This window comes from Grus americana, unplaced genomic scaffold, assembly GCF_028858705.1.
Source record: "Grus americana isolate bGruAme1 unplaced genomic scaffold, bGruAme1.mat H_5, whole genome shotgun sequence".
Taxonomy (NCBI): domain Eukaryota; kingdom Metazoa; phylum Chordata; class Aves; order Gruiformes; family Gruidae; genus Grus; species Grus americana.
In genome coordinates this window covers 30,812-46,173 of record NW_026561371.1, presented here as the reverse complement: position 1 = coordinate 46,173, position 15,362 = coordinate 30,812, and the positions used below count along the sequence as shown (strand labels likewise).

General features: G+C 54.7%; 1 protein-coding gene across 1 annotated transcript; it reads right to left on the bottom strand.

The window, feature by feature from the left end:
• Positions 1 to 11,731: 11,731 nt before the first annotated feature.
• LOC129200319 (ankyrin repeat domain-containing protein 7-like) lies at positions 11,732 to 15,204 on the bottom strand. The gene is made up of 8 exons (XM_054811646.1): positions 14,774 to 15,204; positions 13,990 to 14,104; positions 13,571 to 13,744; positions 13,377 to 13,483; positions 12,798 to 12,938; positions 12,328 to 12,476; positions 12,112 to 12,173; positions 11,732 to 11,854 (listed from the first exon to the last, which is right to left on the bottom strand). The coding sequence occupies exons 1-8, from the start codon at positions 14,983 to 14,985 to the stop codon at positions 11,732 to 11,734; spliced, it is 1,083 nt and encodes a 360-aa protein (XP_054667621.1). The 5' UTR covers positions 14,986 to 15,204.
• Between the last annotated feature and the right edge of the window lie 158 nt (positions 15,205 to 15,362).

The following is a 15,362-nucleotide window of genomic DNA, read 5'->3' as shown; positions in this document are numbered from 1 at the left end:
TATACTGGCCCCTCTCCTATGTCTGCATTGATTTCCTACAGCATTTCCTAAACGCTGCCACAACACTCTTCCTCCTCCTCCTCTCTCAAGGACTCCCAACACTCTTTGTAGCCACTTGTTGGCTGCTGCAACACGGTTAGAAGCTCCTGCTCCTACAGTGACTTTGCAACTCCGTAACAATGATGACGTGACGAGGGAATACAAAAAAGCACCAGCGCAACACTCCACTATGCCTACTCTTTCTCTACCAGCACACCCTCAGAGAAAGAAGCAAATTCACCTTCCCCGTGACACTTGAGAAGCAGCTTTTTGGAAGGAATGCACGCACCCTTCCCCAATTAAGGACCAAGTGACTTCACAGTTAGTGACCTTTTTGATTGTAGGCGCCAGGCTTATAAAACAAGGCGAGTCGCTTACATGTCACTCAAGCTACTCCTGTTGCAAAGCTGCCTAGTGCACCAAGACCGCCTTAGCGCAAACTTCCACTGTTACTTCAAGCAGTGCAAGCAGGCGGGCATCAAAGGCAGCAGTGCTGTTCCCTCCCACCCTCATCGCAGCTAGCCACGCATGGAGCCACCCTGGGTTACACAAAACCCCCAAGAAAGGATCAGTTCCCGACTCGGATTTGCTACGAAAAAGGCCTGGGCCCCTGCCAAGAGACAGGCTTCCTCCGTACCTTAGCTGTAGACCTGTCCAGTTCCTTCTGCAACTGCAGCCGCTGTTCCTGCAGGTCCCTGCTGTAGCGCTTCTTAGCTGCCAGTGACGCTTCTGCCAGGGAGTTCTTTCTGAGAGCGTTGGCGAGCTCCTCCTGCAGCTGCCTAACCCATCTCTAAAGAAACGGTGTTCCATGAGCATGGAGAGATCAGTAAGGAGATGACAACGTGAGATATGCTTTTACTCATGCGATTGTATCATTAGATTGGTCTTCAGGGTGGCCAGCAGGTCGAGGGAGGTGATTCTCTCCTCCTACTCTGCCCTTGTGAGACCCCACCCGGAGTACTGTGTCCAGCTCTGGGGTCCCCAGCACAAGGAAGACATGGAGCTGTTAGAGCGGGTCCAGAGGAGGGGCACGAAAATGATCAGAGAGCTGGAACACCTCTCCCGTGAAGAAAGGCTGAGAGAGCTGGGGTTGTTCAGCCTGGGGAAGAGCAGGCTCTGGGGACACCTTATTGCAGCCTTTCCACATAGAACGATGGAGAGAGACTTTTTACCAAGGCCCATAGTGACAGGATGAGGGGCAACGGTTTTAAACTAAAAGGGGGTAGATTTAGATTGGACATAAGGAAGAAATTTTTTGCAACGAGGGTGGTGGGACACTGGACCAGGTTGCCCAGAAAAGTTGTGGATGCCCCATCCCCGGAAGCGTGCCAAGGCAGCCTGGACAAGGCTTTGAGCAATCTGATCTAGCGGAAGATATCCCTGCCCACCGCAAGGGCTTGGACTACATGATCTTTAAAGGACCTTTCCGACCCAAGCCATTCTATGCTTCTATGCCTCAGTGAATTCAAAGAGAAGAGATTTTGGCCACCACCAGAAGGCATCTGCAGACATCTTTCTCAGCTGAGCACATCTAAATCATTGTCAGCTCTTCATGAGGCTTTCTCTTTCCTAAGGCACAGAAAAGGCTTAGTATTCTCCTTGGAATATAGGCTGAGAGTCTGCGCACGTGCCTTTTTCCAACCTACTGTCCTCCCTCTTTATGCAGACCTTCTGCTTCACACGGGGAAGGAAATGAGGCCCAAAATACACTTCAGGTCAAGATTCCATAACCTCCTCTCAGCAGCACTCCAAAATTAACTCGGTAGCAAGAACAGCTCTCTGTACAATGACAAGCTCTATTTTCAGGTATCAGCATCAACCTCTGATAGATAGAGTCACCTGTCTATCGCTTTGACAATCCACTTGAGCTGAAGCATCCTGCTTTAGCTGAAGCTTTTCACTCTCCAGTGAAGAAATCTGAGTGAGCGAGAACACAGACAGACAGTGGGGAAAGGAATGCCTAGCAACACTGCAGCACCACACTGCATTTCAGCACAGGGGCCACAGAAGCATGACTTCTGCACGACAGCTGGAAGAGAAGGTACCTCAGAATCAAACCAGGAGTCATCATCCTCCTCGTCTTCTGCTCCTACTGCTGGGCAGACACCTACAAAGGAGGTAAGAAGCACGACGCTGCTGGGAGTGCTTATTTCACTCTGCTTTTCCCCATCGGCTTCACTCCAGAGAAGCTTGCAAAGGTAACCATTTAGTCCGCCAGGAAATTACCATTGCCGCGCTCCCCTGCAACGGACTGTGCACACGCTCCGTGTCTGTCCGCAGTTGGAAGCACCGCGCCGGCCGACGCTTTGTTAGGAGCTTCGGAATCCGTCTGGGTAATTCAAAAGACACACGTGAGAACTGGCACAGACTCCTTCTCGACCCGTTTCCACGCACAAAGTTCCCGCCTCAGCCAACGCGCGTAACGTGGTATCAGGCAACGGAAAGAACCAAAAGGGCAAACGGGGCCAGCGTGCTAGGCATCTCTGTTGAGCGGGGCTTTCAAAAGGGGCCAAAGTACACCTGCCCAAGATAGAGAGGACCTGGGCAGGAGAAGCCAAGCGTCTGGACTGTAGGCGCTATGGGCAACTATTTGACCCTGACGGGATCTGCAGGAGAGAGCGGTGTGGTGCAAAGCCAGCAATCCTCACAGCGCCAGCCTTGTAGGATTTCAGAGGATTGTAACCGCGGGAAGCTTTACTGCCTCATTCTTCTACTGGAAATTCAGCTGAAAGGCCAGCTGCTAGAAGACCCAGGTCATGAGCCTGACCTCCTTTTGTCCCTGTCCTAACTGAACAGCCTGCCTGCAGCACCGGCACGTCAAGGCCCCAGTTACGAGCGCGTGGCAGAAGCAGCAATAGAGGGAAACAAGCCCAAAAGCAAGCGAGCAGCGTGGGGCCCCAGTGCCTCCTTCAGAGAAGGGGAAGAGTGGCTGGAAAGCTGCGCGGTGGAAAAGGACCTGGGTGTGTTGGTCGACAGGCAGCTGAATATGACCGGCACTGTGCCGAGGCAGCCAAGAAGGCCAACAGCATCCTGGCTTGTATCAGAAAGAGCGTGGCCTGCAGGACTAGGGACGTGATCGTCCCTTTGTAGTGGGCACTGCTGAGTCCACCCCTTGACTACTGTGTTCAGTTTTGGGCCCCTCACGACAAGACAGACATTGAGTTGCTGGAGCGCGTCCAAAGAAGAGCAACGAAGCTGGTGAAGGGCCTGGAGAGCAAGTCTAAGGAGGAGCAGCTGAGGGAACTAGGGTTTTTTGGCCTGGAGGAAAGGAGGCTGAGGGGAGACCTGATTGCTCTCTACAACTAAACTGAAAGGAGGTTGTAGCCCGGAGGGTGTCGGTCTCTTTCCCCAAATAGCAAGTGCCAGGACAAGAGGAAACGGCCTCCGCTTGCACCAAGGGAAGTCTAGATTGGTTCTTAGGAAAAATTTCTTTGCGGAAAGGCTTATCAAGCCCTGGAACAGGCTGCCCAGGGAAGCGGTTGAGACACCATGCCGGGAGGTATTTAGAAGACTGTGTAGGCGTGGCGCTTAGGGACACCGTTTAGGGGTGGACTTGGCCCTGTTAGCTTTACGGTTGGACTCGATGCTCTGAAGGGAAGTCTTTTCCAAGCTAGAGGATTCTATGATTCTACCTCAGAATCAAAAGGAGAGTCGTCCTCTTCCTCTGCTCCTGCTGCTGGGCAGACACCTACAAAGGAGGTAAGAAGCACGACGCTGCTGGGAGTGCTTATTTCACTCTGCTTTTCCCCATCGGCTTCACTCCAGAGAAGCTTGCAAAGGTAACCATTTAGTCCGCCAGGAAATTACCATTGCCGCGCTCCCCTGCAACGGACTGTGCGCACGCTCCGTGTCTGTCCGCAGTTGGAAGCACCGCGCCGGCCGACGCTTTGTTAGGAGCTTCGGAATCCGTCTGGGTAATTCAAAAGACACACGTGAGAACTGGCACAGACTCCTTCTCGACCCGTTTCCACGCACAAAGTTCCCGCCTCAGCCAACGCGCGTAACGTGGTATCAGGCAACGGAAAGAACCAAAAGGGCAAACGGGGCCAGCGTGCTAGGCATCTCTGTTGAGCGGGGCTTTCAAAAGGGGCCAAAGTACACCTGCCCAAGATAGAGAGGACCTGGGCAGGAGAAGCCAAGCGTCTGGACTGTAGGCGCTATGGGCAACTATTTGACCCTGACGGGATCTGCAGGAGAGAGCGGTGTGGTGCAAAGCCAGCAATCCTCACAGCGCCAGCCTTGTAGGATTTCAGAGGATTGTAACCGCGGGAAGCTTTACTGCCTCATTCTTCTACTGGAAATTCAGCTGAAAGGCCAGCTGCTAGAAGACCCAGGTCATGAGCCTGACCTCCTTTTGTCCCTGTCCTAACTGAACAGCCTGCCTGCAGCACCGGCACGTCAAGGCCCCAGTTACGAGCGCGTGGCAGAAGCAGCAATAGAGGGAAACAAGCCCAAAAGCAAGCGAGCAGCGTGGGGCCCCAGTGCCTCCTTCAGAGAAGGGGAAGAGTGGCTGGAAAGCTGCGCGGTGGAAAAGGACCTGGGTGTGTTGGTCGACAGGCAGCTGAATATGACCGGCACTGTGCCGAGGCAGCCAAGAAGGCCAACAGCATCCTGGCTTGTATCAGAAAGAGCGTGGCCTGCAGGACTAGGGACGTGATCATCCCTTTGTAGTGGGCACTGCTGAGTCCACCCCTTGACTACTGTGTTCAGTTTTGGGCCCCTCACGACAAGACAGACATTGAGTTGCTGGAGCGCGTCCAAAGAAGAGCAACGAAGCTGGTGAAGGGCCTGGAGAGCAAGTCTAAGGAGGAGCAGCTGAGGGAACTAGGGTTTTTTGGCCTGGAGGAAAGGAGGCTGAGGGGAGACCTGATTGCTCTCTACAACTAAACTGAAAGGAGGTTGTAGCCCGGAGGGTGTCGGTCTCTTTCCCCAAATAGCAAGTGCCAGGACAAGAGGAAACGGCCTCCGCTTGCACCAAGGGAAGTCTAGATTGGTTCTTAGGAAAAATTTCTTTGCGGAAAGGCTTATCAAGCCCTGGAACAGGCTGCCCAGGGAAGCGGTTGAGACACCATGCCGGGAGGTATTTAGAAGACTGTGTAGGCGTGGCGCTTAGGGACACCGTTTAGGGGTGGACTTGGCCCTGTTAGCTTTACGGTTGGACTCGATGCTCTGAAGGGAAGTCTTTTCCAAGCTAGAGGATTCTATGATTCTACCTCAGAATCAAAAGGAGAGTCGTCCTCTTCCTCTGCTCCTGCTGCTGGGCAGACACCTACAAAGGAGGTAAGAAGCACGACGCTGCTGGGAGTGCTTATTTCACTCTGCTTTTCCCCATCGGCTTCACTCCAGAGAAGCTTGCAAAGGTAACCATTTAGTCCGCCAGGAAATTACCATTGCCGCGCTCCCCTGCAACGGACTGTGCGCACGCTCCGTGTCTGTCCGCAGTTGGAAGCACCGCGCCGGCCGACGCTTTGTTAGGAGCTTCGGAATCCGTCTGGGTAATTCAAAAGACACACGTGAGAACTGGCACAGACTCCTTCTCGACCCGTTTCCACGCACAAAGTTCCCGCCTCAGCCAACGCGCGTAACGTGGTATCAGGCAACGGAAAGAACCAAAAGGGCAAACGGGGCCAGCGTGCTAGGCATCTCTGTTGAGCGGGGCTTTCAAAAGGGGCCAAAGTACACCTGCCCAAGATAGAGAGGACCTGGGCAGGAGAAGCCAAGCGTCTGGACTGTAGGCGCTATGGGCAACTATTTGACCCTGACGGGATCTGCAGGAGAGAGCGGTGTGGTGCAAAGCCAGCAATCCTCACAGCGCCAGCCTTGTAGGATTTCAGAGGATTGTAACCGCGGGAAGCTTTACTGCCTCATTCTTCTACTGGAAATTCAGCTGAAAGGCCAGCTGCTAGAAGACCCAGGTCATGAGCCTGACCTCCTTTTGTCCCTGTCCTAACTGAACAGCCTGCCTGCAGCACCGGCACGTCAAGGCCCCAGTTACGAGCGCGTGGCAGAAGCAGCAATAGAGGGAAACAAGCCCAAAAGCAAGCGAGCAGCGTGGGGCCCCAGTGCCTCCTTCAGAGAAGGGGAAGAGTGGCTGGAAAGCTGCGCGGTGGAAAAGGACCTGGGTGTGTTGGTCGACAGGCAGCTGAATATGACCGGCACTGTGCCGAGGCAGCCAAGAAGGCCAACAGCATCCTGGCTTGTATCAGAAAGAGCGTGGCCTGCAGGACTAGGGACGTGATCGTCCCTTTGTAGTGGGCACTGCTGAGTCCACCCCTTGACTACTGTGTTCAGTTTTGGGCCCCTCACGACAAGACAGACATTGAGTTGCTGGAGCGCGTCCAAAGAAGAGCAACGAAGCTGGTGAAGGGCCTGGAGAGCAAGTCTAAGGAGGAGCAGCTGAGGGAACTAGGGTTTTTTGGCCTGGAGGAAAGGAGGCTGAGGGGAGACCTGATTGCTCTCTACAACTAAACTGAAAGGAGGTTGTAGCCCGGAGGGTGTCGGTCTCTTTCCCCAAATAGCAAGTGCCAGGACAAGAGGAAACGGCCTCCGCTTGCACCAAGGGAAGTCTAGATTGGTTCTTAGGAAAAATTTCTTTGCGGAAAGGCTTATCAAGCCCTGGAACAGGCTGCCCAGGGAAGCGGTTGAGACACCATGCCGGGAGGTATTTAGAAGACTGTGTAGGCGTGGCGCTTAGGGACACCGTTTAGGGGTGGACTTGGCCCTGTTAGCTTTACGGTTGGACTCGATGCTCTGAAGGGAAGTCTTTTCCAAGCTAGAGGATTCTATGATTCTACCTCAGAATCAAAAGGAGAGTCGTCCTCTTCCTCTGCTCCTGCTGCTGGGCAGACACCTACAAAGGAGGTAAGAAGCACGACGCTGCTGGGAGTGCTTATTTCACTCTGCTTTTCCCCATCGGCTTCACTCCAGAGAAGCTTGCAAAGGTAACCATTTAGTCCGCCAGGAAATTACCATTGCCGCGCTCCCCTGCAACGGACTGTGCGCACGCTCCGTGTCTGTCCGCAGTTGGAAGCACCGCGCCGGCCGACGCTTTGTTAGGAGCTTCGGAATCCGTCTGGGTAATTCAAAAGACACACGTGAGAACTGGCACAGACTCCTTCTCGACCCGTTTCCACGCACAAAGTTCCCGCCTCAGCCAACGCGCGTAACGTGGTATCAGGCAACGGAAAGAACCAAAAGGGCAAACGGGGCCAGCGTGCTAGGCATCTCTGTTGAGCGGGGCTTTCAAAAGGGGCCAAAGTACACCTGCCCAAGATAGAGAGGACCTGGGCAGGAGAAGCCAAGCGTCTGGACTGTAGGCGCTATGGGCAACTATTTGACCCTGACGGGATCTGCAGGAGAGAGCGGTGTGGTGCAAAGCCAGCAATCCTCACAGCGCCAGCCTTGTAGGATTTCAGAGGATTGTAACCGCGGGAAGCTTTACTGCCTCATTCTTCTACTGGAAATTCAGCTGAAAGGCCAGCTGCTAGAAGACCCAGGTCATGAGCCTGACCTCCTTTTGTCCCTGTCCTAACTGAACAGCCTGCCTGCAGCACCGGCACGTCAAGGCCCCAGTTACGAGCGCGTGGCAGAAGCAGCAATAGAGGGAAACAAGCCCAAAAGCAAGCGAGCAGCGTGGGGCCCCAGTGCCTCCTTCAGAGAAGGGGAAGAGTGGCTGGAAAGCTGCGCGGTGGAAAAGGACCTGGGTGTGTTGGTCGACAGGCAGCTGAATATGACCGGCACTGTGCCGAGGCAGCCAAGAAGGCCAACAGCATCCTGGCTTGTATCAGAAAGAGCGTGGCCTGCAGGACTAGGGACGTGATCGTCCCTTTGTAGTGGGCACTGCTGAGTCCACCCCTTGACTACTGTGTTCAGTTTTGGGCCCCTCACGACAAGACAGACATTGAGTTGCTGGAGCGCGTCCAAAGAAGAGCAACGAAGCTGGTGAAGGGCCTGGAGAGCAAGTCTAAGGAGGAGCAGCTGAGGGAACTAGGGTTTTTTGGCCTGGAGGAAAGGAGGCTGAGGGGAGACCTGATTGCTCTCTACAACTAAACTGAAAGGAGGTTGTAGCCCGGAGGGTGTCGGTCTCTTTCCCCAAATAGCAAGTGCCAGGACAAGAGGAAACGGCCTCCGCTTGCACCAAGGGAAGTCTAGATTGGTTCTTAGGAAAAATTTCTTTGCGGAAAGGCTTATCAAGCCCTGGAACAGGCTGCCCAGGGAAGCGGTTGAGACACCATGCCGGGAGGTATTTAGAAGACTGTGTAGGCGTGGCGCTTAGGGACACCGTTTAGGGGTGGACTTGGCCCTGTTAGCTTTACGGTTGGACTCGATGCTCTGAAGGGAAGTCTTTTCCAAGCTAGAGGATTCTATGATTCTACCTCAGAATCAAAAGGAGAGTCGTCCTCTTCCTCTGCTCCTGCTGCTGGGCAGACACCTACAAAGGAGGTAAGAAGCACGACGCTGCTGGGAGTGCTTATTTCACTCTGCTTTTCCCCATCGGCTTCACTCCAGAGAAGCTTGCAAAGGTAACCATTTAGTCCGCCAGGAAATTACCATTGCCGCGCTCCCCTGCAACGGACTGTGCGCACGCTCCGTGTCTGTCCGCAGTTGGAAGCACCGCGCCGGCCGACGCTTTGTTAGGAGCTTCGGAATCCGTCTGGGTAATTCAAAAGACACACGTGAGAACTGGCACAGACTCCTTCTCGACCCGTTTCCACGCACAAAGTTCCCGCCTCAGCCAACGCGCGTAACGTGGTATCAGGCAACGGAAAGAACCAAAAGGGCAAACGGGGCCAGCGTGCTAGGCATCTCTGTTGAGCGGGGCTTTCAAAAGGGGCCAAAGTACACCTGCCCAAGATAGAGAGGACCTGGGCAGGAGAAGCCAAGCGTCTGGACTGTAGGCGCTATGGGCAACTATTTGACCCTGACGGGATCTGCAGGAGAGAGCGGTGTGGTGCAAAGCCAGCAATCCTCACAGCGCCAGCCTTGTAGGATTTCAGAGGATTGTAACCGCGGGAAGCTTTACTGCCTCATTCTTCTACTGGAAATTCAGCTGAAAGGCCAGCTGCTAGAAGACCCAGGTCATGAGCCTGACCTCCTTTTGTCCCTGTCCTAACTGAACAGCCTGCCTGCAGCACCGGCACGTCAAGGCCCCAGTTACGAGCGCGTGGCAGAAGCAGCAATAGAGGGAAACAAGCCCAAAAGCAAGCGAGCAGCGTGGGGCCCCAGTGCCTCCTTCAGAGAAGGGGAAGAGTGGCTGGAAAGCTGCGCGGTGGAAAAGGACCTGGGTGTGTTGGTCGACAGGCAGCTGAATATGACCGGCACTGTGCCGAGGCAGCCAAGAAGGCCAACAGCATCCTGGCTTGTATCAGAAAGAGCGTGGCCTGCAGGACTAGGGACGTGATCGTCCCTTTGTAGTGGGCACTGCTGAGTCCACCCCTTGACTACTGTGTTCAGTTTTGGGCCCCTCACGACAAGACAGACATTGAGTTGCTGGAGCGCGTCCAAAGAAGAGCAACGAAGCTGGTGAAGGGCCTGGAGAGCAAGTCTAAGGAGGAGCAGCTGAGGGAACTAGGGTTTTTTGGCCTGGAGGAAAGGAGGCTGAGGGGAGACCTGATTGCTCTCTACAACTAAACTGAAAGGAGGTTGTAGCCCGGAGGGTGTCGGTCTCTTTCCCCAAATAGCAAGTGCCAGGACAAGAGGAAACGGCCTCCGCTTGCACCAAGGGAAGTCTAGATTGGTTCTTAGGAAAAATTTCTTTGCGGAAAGGCTTATCAAGCCCTGGAACAGGCTGCCCAGGGAAGCGGTTGAGACACCATGCCGGGAGGTATTTAGAAGACTGTGTAGGCGTGGCGCTTAGGGACACCGTTTAGGGGTGGACTTGGCCCTGTTAGCTTTACGGTTGGACTCGATGCTCTGAAGGGAAGTCTTTTCCAAGCTAGAGGATTCTATGATTCTACCTCAGAATCAAAAGGAGAGTCGTCCTCTTCCTCTGCTCCTGCTGCTGGGCAGACACCTACAAAGGAGGTAAGAAGCACGACGCTGCTGGGAGTGCTTATTTCACTCTGCTTTTCCCCATCGGCTTCACTCCAGAGAAGCTTGCAAAGGTAACCATTTAGTCCGCCAGGAAATTACCATTGCCGCGCTCCCCTGCAACGGACTGTGCGCACGCTCCGTGTCTGTCCGCAGTTGGAAGCACCGCGCCGGCCGACGCTTTGTTAGGAGCTTCGGAATCCGTCTGGGTAATTCAAAAGACACACGTGAGAACTGGCACAGACTCCTTCTCGACCCGTTTCCACGCACAAAGTTCCCGCCTCAGCCAACGCGCGTAACGTGGTATCAGGCAACGGAAAGAACCAAAAGGGCAAACGGGGCCAGCGTGCTAGGCATCTCTGTTGAGCGGGGCTTTCAAAAGGGGCCAAAGTACACCTGCCCAAGATAGAGAGGACCTGGGCAGGAGAAGCCAAGCGTCTGGACTGTAGGCGCTATGGGCAACTATTTGACCCTGACGGGATCTGCAGGAGAGAGCGGTGTGGTGCAAAGCCAGCAATCCTCACAGCGCCAGCCTTGTAGGATTTCAGAGGATTGTAACCGCGGGAAGCTTTACTGCCTCATTCTTCTACTGGAAATTCAGCTGAAAGGCCAGCTGCTAGAAGACCCAGGTCATGAGCCTGACCTCCTTTTGTCCCTGTCCTAACTGAACAGCCTGCCTGCAGCACCGGCACGTCAAGGCCCCAGTTACGAGCGCGTGGCAGAAGCAGCAATAGAGGGAAACAAGCCCAAAAGCAAGCGAGCAGCGTGGGGCCCCAGTGCCTCCTTCAGAGAAGGGGAAGAGTGGCTGGAAAGCTGCGCGGTGGAAAAGGACCTGGGTGTGTTGGTCGACAGGCAGCTGAATATGACCGGCACTGTGCCGAGGCAGCCAAGAAGGCCAACAGCATCCTGGCTTGTATCAGAAAGAGCGTGGCCTGCAGGACTAGGGACGTGATCGTCCCTTTGTAGTGGGCACTGCTGAGTCCACCCCTTGACTACTGTGTTCAGTTTTGGGCCCCTCACGACAAGACAGACATTGAGTTGCTGGAGCGCGTCCAAAGAAGAGCAACGAAGCTGGTGAAGGGCCTGGAGAGCAAGTCTAAGGAGGAGCAGCTGAGGGAACTAGGGTTTTTTGGCCTGGAGGAAAGGAGGCTGAGGGGAGACCTGATTGCTCTCTACAACTAAACTGAAAGGAGGTTGTAGCCCGGAGGGTGTCGGTCTCTTTCCCCAAATAGCAAGTGCCAGGACAAGAGGAAACGGCCTCCGCTTGCACCAAGGGAAGTCTAGATCGGTTCTTAGGAAAAATTTCTTTGCGGAAAGGCTTATCAAGCCCTGGAACAGGCTGCCCAGGGAAGCGGTTGAGACACCATGCCGGGAGGTATTTAGAAGACTGTGTAGGCGTGGCGCTTAGGGACACCGTTTAGGGGTGGACTTGGCCCTGTTAGCTTTACGGTTGGACTCGATGCTCTGAAGGGAAGTCTTTTCCAAGCTAGAGGATTCTATGATTCTACCTCAGAATCAAAAGGAGAGTCGTCCTCTTCCTCTGCTCCTGCTGCTGGGCAGACACCTACAAAGGAGGTAAGAAGCACGACGCTGCTGGGAGTGCTTATTTCACTCTGCTTTTCCCCATCGGCTTCACTCCAGAGAAGCTTGCAAAGGTAACCATTTAGTCCGCCAGGAAATTACCATTGCCGCGCTCCCCTGCAACGGACTGTGCGCACGCTCCGTGTCTGTCCGCAGTTGGAAGCACCGCGCCGGCCGACGCTTTGTTTGGAGCTTCGGAATCCGTCTGGGTAATTCAAAAGACACACGTGAGAACTGGCACAGACTCCTTCTCGACCCGTTTCCACGCACAAAGTTCCCGCCTCAGCCAACGCGCGTAACGTGGTATCAGGCAACGGAAAGAACCAAAAGGGCAAACGGGGCCAGCGTGCTAGGCATCTCTGTTGAGCGGGGCTTTCAAAAGGGGCCAAAGTACACCTCCCGAAGACAAGCCCAAAAGCAAGCGAGCGGCGTGGGCCCCACTGCCTCTTTCAGAGAAGGTACCTTAGAATCAGAAGGAGTGTGAACTTCTTCCTCTTGCTGTTCTGCTGCTGCTGGCAAGACACCTACAAAGGAGTTAAGAAGTGCTATGCTGCTTTGCCTGTTTCACTCTACTCTTCCCCATCCATCATGCTCTGCTCTCAAACGAATGGGTTATCATTGTGTTACAGGCAATAGTGATTTTTCCTCATCACCTCCTCCATGGCAGAAGGATCCTACCTGCTCTGGTCATTGCAGGTCCCCCCAAGGGACAATGAGCAGCTGTCCCAGCGCAAAAGCTGTCCAGTACTGCTGGGCCTTCTGTGCCTCCCGCAGAACATTCTCCTGTCATTTCACACCTGATGTATTCCTCCAGTTGCTCAGCAATACTATATACAGAACGAAATATAGAGATATAGATAGATATATATATATATATAAAGGAAGGAAATGCATTCGGTAAAAATACCGCCACAGGTGTGTGTATGTAGCTTGGCAGCACACAAGTGAATTGTCAGAGTGAACTCTGGGGGGAAGTAGCCCTTCAACATCCAAATCCACGCTTGACCCGGAAAGAGATGCATCGGAAGATGTCACTGAGCCCAGCTTCAACACCTCATTAAACCCCAGTGATGTTACCAAAAAGGGCCGTACATCAGCACGGTCATTCTGAGAATGCATCTGCTCTAATGAGGACGTAAAACACTTACTTGGTGTAAAGCGTTAACTCTCTGGCATAGTGCGTAGCTTGCTTGCCAATACAGTCTTGATGAGAAAGATCAGCACCATGTCGAAGAAGGCTTTTTATTGTATTCATATTCCCAGCAAGAACAGCAATCATAAGAGGGGTCCTAAAGCATCCAAGAGATGATAGGCAAGACATCAGCTTCTGTGGACATTGCATTGCCATTACTTCAGTCCCCCGTTGCTCCCCAAACAATTCATTTTCCCCTCTCCGACAGGCAGAGTGAAAGCACAGCCGAACACGTGGAAGCGTTGGAGAATTCAGGTTGGCAGGACCTCAGGAGGTCTCCAGGCCAACCACCTGCCCAGAGCAGGGTGCGTGCGTGCAGGGCACCACAGCCAATGCTTTCTGGCAGTCCTCAGTGTGGAAACTGTCCCCTGAAGTAAGAGAGCGGCCGAGTGCGGGTCTGCTTTCACAAGTCACACAGAAGGAGCTCCTTCCGGGCAGCTCCTGGTTCTTTTTCAAAGCTCATTCCTATGCCTCCCATCAATCCAACTTGGACAACGCTAAGGAGTCTCACGCGCACTTTTGACAAACCCATCACCTTTCATGCTTATCTCGAGCATGCACGTCAGCTCCTTTTTGGAGAAGGAACTCAACCATCTCTTCACAGCGCTCGGTGATCGCAAGAGTAAGCGGAGTGTACCCCAACTGAAAGGAGAAATTATCTCCCTTAGAAGAACACAGGAAGTCAAGCAAGTTTTGGGAAGAGGAGCCTTACCCAAAGTCCAAGCTTACCTCATTCTGAGCATCGATATGGGCATTGTGCTCAAGTAACAGCTCCACTAGAGGTTTGCTAGGAATGACAGCAGCCATGTGAAGGGCAGTGTTGCCGCCAGCACCTTTGAGGTTGGGTTTGGCACCGTGCTCCAGCAGAATAGTCACACAGTCTTTGTGCTGGTGGTCTACTGCCTGGAAATAAGACACAAAGGAGGAATAACTTCCAACACCTATGTTTCTCTCTGTCAGAACTCCCGCAGCCCCCCAGTGCTGTAAAGTACGAGCGTCTTCAAAGATTAGGCAACATATGCCCCTTCCCTGCTGACTACAGCGTACCTGTTTCTACGCAGGCCTACCTAAAGAATCACGTAAGGTATGTATCACTCAGCGCATAATCGATAAGCCCAACGTACAGCGGCATAACATAGCCCGTGTACCTTCATCAGCGGCGATTTCTTCAAGCTGTCACGAGGGTTTAGCTGGCACTTCTTTCCTGCTAGAAATCGCACAACGTCTGCATGGCCATTCGCGCAAGCAAGATGCAGAGGCGTCCTAGAAATTAAACGTATTCAGTTAACCCAGACAGGCAGCTGAAGACATGGTTTCAGGCTGTTGTACCTGACGCATAGGGCCACAAGCCTCAACTGACAAAAACCAAGCTGAAAGCAAGCTTTCTTGTTCCAGAGCTGGTGGCAGCAATTGCACACCCAAAGCCTGGGGCTGGCTAGGAAAAATCCCCAACACATCCACTGAGTCAGGAGGCATTTGCTCAGCCGGAGTCTATGGGGGCTACATAAATCTACGGAGGCTGTGGAGTCTGCGTAAGCCCCGGGTTTTCCCCCAATCAGTCCTGCACCAGACGTGTCCCAGAGACAGAGGGGATGGCGTTTCTAAAAGCAATGGGAAGGCTGCGCTGTGTCTTTCTGCAAATCCATGCCCTGCTCAAGCAAGCCGCTCAGTCCGGCAACAGGAAAGGAGCCGTCTCTGCTGGGACGAAGGCCTGCTGAGCTCCACAGAAAGTTCGCTACAGGGACCAGGGTGGCAGAGCAGGGCAGAGGGGAGCGTCGGCCGCCTCCTGTCCCAGCGCGGGCAGGCCTCCGGTAGGGCGAGCGCTGTGGAGCCGACCCTGCTCCTAGGGCGCTTGCGACCGTGCTGGGCTTTGCCGGCTCTTCCAGCCGGGGGTGGGTGGAGGCTTTGCTGCGGGCACTGCCCGCCCCTTACTGCTTCTTCGCGTCCCGCCTGTTGATGCGGAGTCTCTGCCACCACCACCAGCGCCGCTGCAGTTCGGCCAGGTCACCGCTGGCGGCCGCGCTGTGCAGCGCGCCCTGGCCCTTCTCCCGGAGCTCGGAGGCCCCGGCGGCGCCGGGCGCGGAAGCGCTGCCGGACGTCGAGCGCTCCCGCACGCTCCTGAGGAGCCCGATGAGCCTGTGCATGCTGCGGCGGGGACGAGGGGAGGGCACAGCCCGCCCCGGGGTCAGTAGCCGCAGGAAGCGCCTGGCAGGCTCTGCCGAGCCCCGGGCGGGGAGAGGGAGAGGTCGGGGAGAGGACGGGGAGAGGGCGAGAAGAGCCGAGAGCCGAGCCGAGAGCCGAGCCGAGAGCGGCGGCCGCAGCTCGCAGCCTCCAACGCTCCGAGCCAGAGAAGCGCTGTCGCTCCCGCCGCGGCGGCAACAGCACTGAGCGCCGGCGCCTGCAGGGGGCGGCCTTGCAGCGGCGAGCGCGCTCGGGGCGTGACAGAGGGGGCGTGACAGAGGGGGCGTCACCGAGGGGGCGTGACAGAGGGGGCGTCACAGAGGGGGCGTCACAGTGGGGC

Coding starts and splice junctions, on each gene's coding strand:
- LOC129200319 (XM_054811646.1), bottom strand. CDS start 14,985: ATGCACAGGCTCATCGGGCTCCTCAGGAGCGTGCGGGAGCGCTCGACG. Junction 14,105..14,773: donor AGGCGGGACGCGAAGAAGCA/GTAAGGGGCGGG, acceptor TTTAATTTCTAG/GACGCCTCTGCATCTTGCTT. Junction 13,484..13,570: donor ATATCGATGCTCAGAATGAG/GTAAGCTTGGAC, acceptor TTCTCCTTTCAG/TTGGGGTACACTCCGCTTAC.